Source organism: Odontomachus brunneus, unplaced genomic scaffold (assembly GCF_010583005.1).
Source record: "Odontomachus brunneus isolate Ranch 3 - 2012 unplaced genomic scaffold, Obru_v1 Obru_scaffold_060, whole genome shotgun sequence".
Lineage (NCBI taxonomy): Eukaryota > Metazoa > Arthropoda > Insecta > Hymenoptera > Formicidae > Odontomachus > Odontomachus brunneus.
The window spans coordinates 1,138,449-1,149,519 of NW_022639510.1; the positions used below are offsets into that span (position 1 = coordinate 1,138,449).

Here is an 11,071-nt window from a genome sequence, read left to right on the forward strand (position 1 = left end):
CCCATTTCTCGCTCCCAAACGAGCGTTACCATTACCGTTGAGAACGGTGCTTTATAGGGAGGCATTAATTCTCATTTATTTAAGACACTTTATCTCTGATAGATAGAGAGAGAGATAGAGAAAATGTGTGTCATTTTTATTTCCGAGCGTGCCTTTGAGATGATTTATTTCAGTCGACGAAAGTATAATTCAAATAAAGCGACGCGTTTCGACTTGCAAACGCAATAAATTGTGATTCACAGAAGACATCGAGTTGAAGTACAGGAAACCGCGTCCCTCTCATGTCATGTTTCCTATTATTGTTTGTAAGAGATAAAAATTACACGAAACATGTTCTCTTTCTCTCTCTCTCTCTCTCTCTCTCTCTCTCTCTCTCTCTCTCTCTCTCTCTCTTGCATCTCGTGAATTTATGAATTTCTGCGGGACACGCCTGGCGACGAAGGTAAAGCTATGGAAGAAGTCCCGTCGATAAATCAAAGAGAGTAATAAATTAGACGAGAAAACGAGCGCGAGTGCTGCAACAATACGACGCCGTCGTAACGTGCATGCAGTTAATTTCACGTTGCGATTAGCCAACCTTTCATTCAACGAAAGTTCCTGCCATGATTGCAATAATTCTGCTAATTCAACCTCATCGGATTACCACGCGAATCTTCATTATCATTACGGTTACAATGTGTACCGGCGACCTTTCATGCTCACTTATACTCGCGCGCGCGCACAATTCTGTATGTGTAACCGCGTATATCGTCTAATTTACGTTGTGGGTGGCGAGCAGTTTCTTCTTTGTTCATCCTATCGACAATTCGCGTAAAACGCGAACGCGTTGCGGTTAAATGCTGATGCGGAAATTACGAGGAAATGCCGCGAGTATTCCTGTCTACATGTTGTTGTTGCTATTTAATAGACGGAAGGCGGGTCTCGATAAGTAATAAGTAATTCTTTCTAGATAATTAGACAAAATTTTGTACAAGTAAGAACGAAGCGATTGCAATCTTCGCTTCGTTGTACTTTCGTTTCTATATCGAAATGAATGCTTCCCGCTTTCGCATCGCTGGAAACTTCGTTTTAGTTTTATTTACAAGATTTCGGATAAGATAGTCGATAAGATGTATAGTCAGTTTTTCACCTCTTAAACTTTGGAACGCATTTGATATCTAATAGCAAAATTTGTTTTCTGAGAGTTACTACACTGAGAAAAAAATATCTAAGAAATAATAAATATTTATTTGGTAGGTACTAATGACTTTATTCATACCAATGTAATATATTTTTCAAATAAAAAATATATTTTCTTAAAAAATTTAAACTTTTTCATAGCTTTTCACTAATTTTTTTTTAATAGAATAAACGAAAAAAATTGTTTATTCTATTTAAATAAAAAAATTTAAATTCAAATAAATATGTTGTTAGCACCGAATAAATATTTACTATTTTTTAGATATTTTTTCTCTCTGTGTAAACAAGTTATGTCAGATACAAATGCGTTGTAAAATTGAAATAAAAGTGTTGTAATCTTTCTGCCATTGACTATATAACTCGCTCACGCTTTGCAATAAGAGCAAGAAAAAGAAAAGAAAAGAAAGGAAGAAGCATCGTTTATTATAAAAAAAAAAAAATACGAAAAAAAACTCTTTTTGAACAACAAACAATAATTAAATAAAGGGTATGTAAGAGTTCAAGCACAGCTGTTTTAGTGAAATAATATTAATATACATTAGTGACACCCCTCTCTTATGAGAAGATATTTTATTAACAAAGGAACCAAACACGTTTCAGTCTAAATTTACAGACCCTCCTCAGTGGTGAATTGAATATTACAATGAAATACAAAAATGTTTGTCAAAAAAATCGCAATTAAAAGGATGTCAATACATTTAAAATAATCGCAAACGGGAAACGGAGGTTACGCAATAAAAACTAATATTATATGTATATTAGTATTATTGCACTAAAACAACTGTGCTTGAACTTTTACATGCCCTTTATTTAATTATTGATCGTTTACTATGTACGTTTATTATATGCTGAGGGTATAAATCCCCTCAAGCGCTAAAAAACACAATAATAGAAGCAATTAACAATTAAAAATGAATAGAAATCTTCAAGTGCAAAGGACAATGTGAGTAAATTATGAAGTGTTCTAAGAAAGTTCTTAGTAAAGAAAACAAAAATAACTAGTACGGGATGATTATAAATAAATGAGAGAGAGAGAGAGGGAGAAGGGGAGAGGGAGAGAACATGTAAAAATGAAAGCTGTAAAAAGTGCTTGATAACGGCGTAGCATTACAAGTGCATCGCGTCTCGCTCGTCAAATTCGTCGGCAACTGCACTTTTTCACGGTCGCGCGTGCGATCGGATTCATCGGCGTCGCGGATCGCGCGTGCGAACAGGAGAGTCGGGAGAGAAAATTAACGCGCTGGTGGGAGAACGCGACAGAGAGCAAATGGGACGAGTAGTCGACACAGGCATTCGAATACTCAACAACGGCGCTCTGGACACACGCCAGTCGTTCGTCGTTGCCGATTGCCGATCAGACGCCAACCGATCGCGAGCGAGCCAGCCGAGCAACAGACGACAGTCTCGCTTTCCGAGCGGGAGATCGTGAGTCGAGCAGTACGACACGAGAAATTCGAAGAGAAGACAACACAGACCCGGCAATGAAGACGCACGTGGCTATGAGCGCGATCGCGCTGCTAGTCGCTCTTGTGGGCGCTAACAAAATCGGTGAGCTCGTGTATTACATTGTAAAAAAGAGAACACAATTGGAACAATTTTAGTCGAGTTAAATGAACTCAGTTTCAGGGTAGTGTACGGTGAACAAACTGTCCCAAATTCCTTCGGCAAAACTCTGGCGTTCCTTTCATTTTTGGTTTCGGCAAAACAAGCTCAGAATCCAGCTCAATCCAGAATCAAAGCTGACTCGACGTATTAGCGGTCGCGTTTATATCTCGTCTGATTCACTTAATCTTCCAACTAGAGGTGGAACGACTTGTATTATGTAGTTGGATGAACTTTTCCATGTTAAGATTTCACTGCCGACCGAATTTTGCAATTCAGATTCCTCGTGATTGTTGATTTGACCTGGTTTTTGCCCGATTCGTTTCGATTGCAATTTCCCCGCGCAGGAGTAACCCTGAGACTCGGTTCTTTTCATCCGACTTTATTCGGCATATTTCTTTTCTTCGCACTTTCTTTTCATATTAACAGAATTAACAGCCACGTTAATCGCATCTCGGAGCTTGCGAAGCGTGTTTCTTTCGATGGAGCGCCTCGGATTTTCTCTTTATGAAGCATGTGCGCTGGATATGATAATTACGAGAGGAACGGTAAACGTACGATGTTCGTGTTGCGGTGTAAACATCGTGTTGTGGCGATCGAAGCACGCATGACCTGTTCATCTCTCGTCATTTCCTCGACGTTTTTTCCCGAAGCTTCGCGCGTTAACTTTCACGAAAATAGCAATGTAATTAACGCTAATATGTATAATAATCGTATGCGCATAATTAATAATAATTAATCGCGCGGTCTTTAATCTTCGCTTTGTCATATACGCGCATATTTATCATCTGCAGTCGCGGAGTACATAAATATTTCTTCTGCTTCGAATATCGTTGGCAATATTATTTATCTTTTGCCTGACTTTTTCTATGAATGTACGAGTCTAGCACGTCGAATTCGTTTCTGATCGAATCGATTGTCGCAGGAATTAATTTGTCATCTCTTTCGAAGAAATGGATCGCGACGGGTTCGGCAACGGGATTGGAGAAGTTATTTTGTAAAAGTAATTTGTGTTGCTTCATTTGTTGAGAAAAATAATTCATTTCCATTATCGTTAATTATTTCGAAAAAAATTTGTCGTCGTTATCGTTTCTCAAAAAATAACTTGTTACGATTCTCGTTACTTTCTTTGCCAAGTTTTGAATATGTTTATTTTACAATTCGTTGCTACTCACAACGTGTAATTTACATGTGCGAAAGAATACACAAGAAAACACATTCTTGTTTGGAAAATATCTTTATTTTTGACATCTTTAAATGAGATTACATAGTCTTAAACGAAGATAAGTTACTTACATCGATACATTTTATATGATTCAAAGAATTCGAAGAAAAATATATTGCTATTATTAAAAAATAATCTTTATGAATGAAAAGTATAAAATATCGGATTGAGAATGTTTTTAAATATCGGAAAGGGATATCATAATAATCATTTTGTATTTCTTGTGAGACTGTTATAATATTCAAGTGGTGAAACATTGAAATTTATAACTTTAAAACTCTCTTCTGTTCTAACAAAAGTGTATATCGTTGTTTATACATGAAACACGATTTTTAATGATGCGTGATATGAAACGTGATTGTTAATTGGATTCTATTAGTCTTAAAAAGATACTAATTTTTTTCCTGTGTAATGATTCATTTGTTTTTCGGAAAATGGAATTGCGTTTCTGAAGAAAAATAACTTGCTAGACAGCACAAGATCTCCTGGGGATGTCTCAGGACGTAGAACGTTCTCAGAATGTCTTTAGGATGTCCTGTGGAGATCCGTGCTGTTTGAGTTATAACGGTAATGGTAAGTTATTTCCCATTCCTGTCTCCCATTATGCTTCGTTCCGCGAAATGGAGAATCTAATAACGAGAGCGCGATCGACGAAATATAAACGATCACATAATAAGTTATAACAATCAACGAAATAGAATTATATCCAGGTGTCCCGCGATTCGACAATACGCGTCCTTTTTGAAACGACCGATTCGATTGCAGATTTGTACATCCCGTGCGTAAAGACAGAAAATTGCACGAACATACCGTCGCTTCCGCCAGAAACGATTTGTCAAGAAGGATATTGCTTGTGTCCGAGTGACAAAGGCTTCGTTAATTGTTCGAGTATTAATCAGACGTTCATACATCAGACGAGAACACCAGGTGACACAACCGATTAAAAGCGACTCGATTGGCATCGAGATACTCGCTGTTCATTGAGTCGAGTGCAAATACGCGCGACTACACTTACTAAACTGGTGCTTTTCACAGGCCCTTTGGTCTACCGAACGTGCAAGCATAATCAGGATTGCAATTTTCAAGGCGGACTTTGTAACACCACCAATCATCAGTGCGTATGCTCAAAAGACTATGTGCCGTCCAGTGACAATCGTCACTGCGTCCAAAGTAAGCGCAAGAACAAACGCGCAAGACTTTTTGTTTGTGCTAAATTCAAAAATAATTTTCATGAATGAAAAGTACAAAATATCGGAATAAGAATATGATATTTTTAAATGTCGGAAAGGAATATCATAATAATTATTTCTTGTGAGATTATTATAATATTCAAATGGTAAAACGTTGTTGAAATTTAAAATTCTCTGTTCTAAAAGTATATCTTTAAAAGAGTATGTCGTTGTTTATACATGAAATATGATTTTTAATAATGTGAAACATGATTGTTAATTGGAATATTAGTCTTAAAAGGATACTCATTTTTTTCCTGTGTAATGATTACATTTGTTTCTCGAAAAATATTTTTGAATGTGAGAAAATTGAAGAGATATCGAAGAAGTTGCTCGATTTCAAACAATCTTGAGGTGTACTGTTGATTTATGTTGTTTCTATTCCAACAGAGGCTCAGTCGATCAATTCCTCCTGCACGGAAGACAATCAGTGTTTGGCGTTCTTGGCGAACACCACCTGTCGTCTTAATAAATGCCACTGCATAACTGGTTATCATTACGTGGACAGTGCGTGCTGGAGAATGGCAGGTAAGAAAAAGAAAAGAAGGAGGAAAAAGGAAGAGAGAGCCTTGTTTATTATTTATTGTAATATCATTAGGTTAATCAAATTCAGATAGCATAAACTATAATATTTCTGAAAAAAGCTTAAAAGACATTCTATCATAGATGTTTTTTAGAAATTTGTGTCGTCTGATTCAATCTTTTTGTTTTTTTCGACGGTAAGTCGATCTTCTACAATGAAGATATATAAATGCGTCAAAATATTGGCAATCATAAACTACAACAGCGATTACTTGCTTGCTGAATAATCTCTTTTCATTGCACTCATATAATAAATTCAAATTTGACCCAGAAATTGAACTGGACTTTTTGACTCCTAATATATTATACAGAGATTATAATTGCAGATACTCTTTCCTTCCCTTTTTCATACTTCACTGATTCAGTCGTGGTTTGCTCGCAACGTGATCTAATAGAAAAGAAACGTGTTTAAATTTTCTCGTCAGATGGGATAATCTATTGATAACCACGCAATAATTTCTACGACACGTTCCTCGCGTTTGCAGGGTACGGACAACCTTGTACAAAAAATCAAGAGTGCTCGCACATCGAGGGCGCAATCTGCACGGACAATATGACGTGTGAATGCGGTGCCGAGACTGTGTTGAGCAAGGACGGCAAAAAGTGTCTGGCTGCTGCGCGAAACATTCGGGATGAATGTACGGAATCGGTGCAGTGTGAGACATTTGAACACTCGTCGTGCATCGAGAACATGTGCCAGTGTTCGGAGGGTTATCATTACGAACACAGCATGACAAGATGTTTCCTTAATAGAGGTACTCTCTCTTTCATTTCTATCACTTGAATTTGCAATTGACTTTTCGCTTAAAATCACTCGTTGTTTTCCTCGTTTTTTTATTTATTTATTTTTTTAATTGACAAATTTTCCTCTTTGTGTGCTCGTCAGAATTTTTAAGAAATTAATTTTTAGCATTACACGCGCTTTATCGTATTGTTAAGGAGTTAAGTTTTTGTGTTTAAATTATATTGCTAGAAAAACGCAAGAAAGAAAATGCCGCTTATGATAGATTGTATGGTTTATGTATTTTTTTCCCAGAGCTCGACGCCGAGTGCGCAAATAATTACGAGTGTTACCAGGTCGAGGATTACAAGAGTGATCCGCCGATCAGATCTCTGATATGCGAAGCTAATAAATGCACGTGCGCTGAAAATTACGTCAGGAAGGATAACGTGTGCGCGAACGGCAGTAAGTAAAAATGGCACTTTTTTGTAATGCATAAAGGACCAAAATTAAAAGAAGGATCGGACAATCGAAAAATATTATTAGGTCATTTTATTCGCAACAGTTTAATAATGTTTCTGTGTTATCTAATACACGCGATTTGCCCGACTGAAACGATGCATTTTGACTTCGTTTGTTTAAAAAATTCTTACCTTTCGTGATTTTTATTTGCAGGCTCTCTGATCTTTGCATCTTTTCCAGTAATAACTCTGATAGTGCTGGTTTGGGTTAACCTATGATAAAGTATTGTTAAGTACAATTTTTTCAAGGAAAAAAACTGTTATATTACTATAAGTCAATGCGATTTTGTTTGTGCGTTTATGTTTTGTTGTATGCGTTTGTAAGGAAAACTCGTCCAAGTGTAGAAATCGACGGATCGTGGACGAGTGGTATGTTCAGGGTGAAATATTCGCGGCCTCGTTTATCGCTGTTTGCGATTATACGTAGTACCGTGACTATTCTAACGAAATTCACGAGTACTCCAGAAAGAGATTCGTGTATTTCCCATGAATATTATAAATATTACGTTATAACGTATTCGTGCGTTAAAACGTCTCGCGAATCGTGGGATGCGTGTAATTGCGCAAGTTTTTCTGACGGAATTGTGTACATATCTGTATACAACGTTGTCGTGTGATAACGTTGCACAATTGAGGCCGCAAAATTCAAAGCATCAGGAGACATATCAATCTTTCGACATATAAAACACCGGCCATGAAATTCGCTTTTTAAGTTCAACAGGAGCAAAGCTCTAACGCAAAAGATCAATCACAGATCTTTTTGTAATTTGTAGCAACTGTCTTTAGCATAGCTACCCAAACAGCACAAATTACTAAAAGATGTTTTAAAGACGTTCAAGAGACGTTTAAAAAAAATAGAACGTCTTTAAAATATCTTTTAGTAGATTGTGTTGTCTGGATAAATTTCACATAAAGAGAGAGATGAAAATAATAAGATGTCAAGTTAACAATTTACACAACTTCTCGGTTTATCCGACAAAGGTGTAGTGCAATATTTTGTATAATGTTTAACCTATTAACAATCCGTCGCTATTGATTTTTGCATCGAAACAAAAGCCTGTTGACCTTTATGGTCATAATTATATATTTTTTTTCAATACGGTTAAAACACTTCGTTTCTTGAAGCAATTTGGAGCGCGGACGATGATCCAACGAGAGAACTTCTCGGAATTAATCAGAAGCAAATTTTCCCGTTGGACCATCGGCTGCCTTCTGAACTGCATAGAGAAAAAGTGTCCAAACCATCTTGAAATCAAACGCACAAGAGTGTGAAGAGAAAATATCCGGAGGAACGGGAAATTGAGGAGACGAACATACGATGGTGTCATCTGAATTTCGACAAAAGATGATGACATTGTCGTTGCGTTATTCGGATTTGAATAAACCATCTTTGCCATAGTCGTGCGTTTCGCGCAGTCTAGAAATATTCTCGTGACTTTTTCTCGAACATCGCGAAGGAAAGGAACATCGCATTTCCCATGGTTTTCACTCTTCATCGTCGAACTAGGAGAAGAACCGGCGCGCAAGATTGACGTTGCTGTTGGCTCGACACGTTTTTTCACAAAAGCGTTCGCTAAAAAGTGCAGACGCGACGAAAAGGTAGCGCGCAAACGGGACGTCATTACAGTGTTTCACGCCACTGTAATTGTGCAGCAAAACGCTTTCGCGGTGAAGGCGAGGGCTCGAAACTAGACGCACTGAAGTGTGTTTAAAGCCTTCTTCTCGCTTGCATTTAATTAACGCGGTCATTAAAATGCAGCCGCTCGTGTCCACGGTGAAACTACTGCTTCTTCTTAGAGCAACGCAAGCCACATAAAATTCGCGAACGCAAAACTATCATGCGTCTCTCTTTGTCGTTCGGAGCGCCTGTTTTTCTCTCTGCTCCTCTTTCGAATCTTTTACAACCAACGAGCGTACCTTTTAGCTATAAGTATTTTATTGTAAAGTTATGTATCTAAAAAAATACACATTGTACTTTTTATCTCGTATTGTTAAATCCACGTCGTAATGCGCGAATATCTACACACGTGACGATCAATTTTTATTGTACTGATTGTTTTTTTTTTCGTGGATTATTGTTCAACGCGATCGAACAATATTACATCGCTACACCCACCGACGATATACACAAAAGTCGCGTGCGTCACCTTCAGCTTCGCGTCGCTTCCCAGAAATGTCCAAATCACAAATGTCCAAAATCGGATCATAAGACGTCTTTAGGACATCTTTAAGACATCTTTAAGACAATACCTTATAAACTTGTCTTAAAGATGACTTAAAGATATTTTAAAGACGTCTTATGACCCGATTTTGGATTGTGCTGTCTGAATTTTGACTGTCGGACACTTTTTAACAGTCACAGACGGCACAAATTATTAAAAGGTGTCTTAAAGGTGTCCAAAAGCCATCTAAAAAAAATAGAACGTCTTTTGATTGCCTTTAAGACATCTTTTAGAAGATTGTACTGTCTAAAGCGTTTCCTATTCCGAGATATTTTTAAATAGCGTCGACTAAGTGAGACCTCAGTCGAGATTCGCGATTGCTCTGCGTGCATTTCGAGCGAAAAGAAACACACGGAGGGAAAAAGATATGGCGCGTATGGCTAGAAATATTTAGTTTTGCGAGCGGCATAATTTCATCATTCCTTTTATCTTTACGTAATGATGATGTGCATGGTTAATATGACTCTGTTATTTTGAGAGCCACATTAATATAGTTGCGCGTGATCTGATTGTGATGACTAGAAATCGGTTGAGGTAACATCAGACGATTGACTATGAATGAACCATGGAGCAATCAGATTTTGTCTGATACTGCTGCAACGCCAGTAACTCAGCAATTGCTCCGTGGTTACAACAACCGTATAATCAGTTGTTTCGTATTTTACTATTGAATCTGGTTGGCATAACCAGATTTATGTATAGGCCAACTATAGTGTTTTTCTATGTACCGACATGACGATAACGACGACGACATGGTGACACATCCGACTAAAAGAGTATCTTACGAAAGGCGGGATTCATTGTCACGATATTACGCAACTTGCCATTTGCTAACGGAAGTTGAAATCTGACAGTCGCTTCACCTTCGACCAACCCATCCATCTTCTAGCGTGTATTTTCGGCGATAAATAAGAACTATTGAGAAGGAAATTATCAGTTAACGGACGCAACGCGAATAAGAAAATACAAGTTGAGAAGATCAAGGAGTTTACATGGAAAAAAAACTTGATTGAATTAATCGGAATTCAAGATATAACCAGAGTGTTTGGTGAGATATAAACGAATCATATTTTTGGTTAAAGTACCAGACAAGTTTAGTTACTTCAATCAAACTAAACAAAATTATATTTACATTTCTTATTAGAAATTCTATTAGTTTTTTAACTGAAAATTGTTTCTTAAGATGTTAGTATATAATTATACATTGCTTGAAATTTAATTGATTTGATGTTATATAGTATTTGGAGAATTTGCCTTTTTTCTTGATGGAATTTGAGAATCCAGAACCTTTGGATTGTGAATCGTCTATCTACATGCTACGCCACCAATTTGACAGATCCATTATACATTTTCTAGCTGTGTTGTAATCAGCGTTGAGTATCAGAATATGTCATTATTATAATTAGAAGTTCTACTTAGTTGAACCAACAGACGTTGACCAACCATGCTTTCTAGTTATAATAAGCAGACACTTAGATGTTGTACAACTCGATCAGCATTAACTAAATTCTGAACGTTGTAAAACCTAAATGTGTTCTGGTTGGCTGCTAGAATATTTTATTATAATAACCAGAAATTCTGTTTCAGTTCAACTGAGTCTTGTTTAACCAAACATGTCATGTTGATCCAACTGAGATTGTTTTTTTCTGTGTAGACGTTTCGGGACAGTGAATTTTCGTCTGACTCTTCCGTCGTCTGTTTTTCCTTCGTGGTGTTGCTGCCGAAGAACGAACGTATGACTCGTCGATGAGAGATGGCGAGCGAGCCGAAGAGCCTGCCGAGAAGGAGTC

At 37.2% G+C, this 11,071-nt stretch overlaps 1 protein-coding gene across 2 annotated transcripts; it reads left to right on the plus strand.

Annotated features, from left to right (window-relative positions):
• The first annotated feature begins 1,705 nt into the window (after positions 1-1,705).
• LOC116846049 (prion-like-(Q/N-rich) domain-bearing protein 25) lies at positions 1,706-9,040 on the plus strand. Of its 2 annotated transcripts, none has more exons than XM_032819390.1 (7): positions 1,706-2,727; positions 4,772-4,933; positions 5,042-5,176; positions 5,626-5,763; positions 6,303-6,572; positions 6,854-7,003; positions 7,214-9,040. In XM_032819390.1, exons 1-7 carry the CDS (start codon positions 2,661-2,663, stop codon positions 7,276-7,278), a joined length of 987 nt encoding a protein of 328 aa, XP_032675281.1. In that variant the 5' UTR covers positions 1,706-2,660; the 3' UTR covers positions 7,279-9,040. The 2 variants fall into 2 exon arrangements, with proteins under 2 accessions (XP_032675281.1, XP_032675280.1); XM_032819389.1 differs by lacking the exon at positions 1,706-2,727 and adding an exon at positions 4,179-4,579.
• Positions 9,041-11,071: the final 2,031 nt, after the last annotated feature.

Excerpts from the sequence above, each read along its gene's own strand:
- LOC116846049 (XM_032819389.1), top strand. The coding sequence starts at position 4,498 with ATGTCTCAGGACGTAGAACGTTCTCAGAATGTCTTTAGGATGTCCTGT. Across the intron at positions 4,580-4,771 it reads TTTGAGTTATAACGGTAATG|ATTTGTACATCCCGTGCGTA; the intron begins GTAAGTTATTTC and ends ATTCGATTGCAG. Across the intron at positions 7,004-7,213 it reads TAACGTGTGCGCGAACGGCA|GCTCTCTGATCTTTGCATCT; the intron begins GTAAGTAAAAAT and ends TTTTATTTGCAG.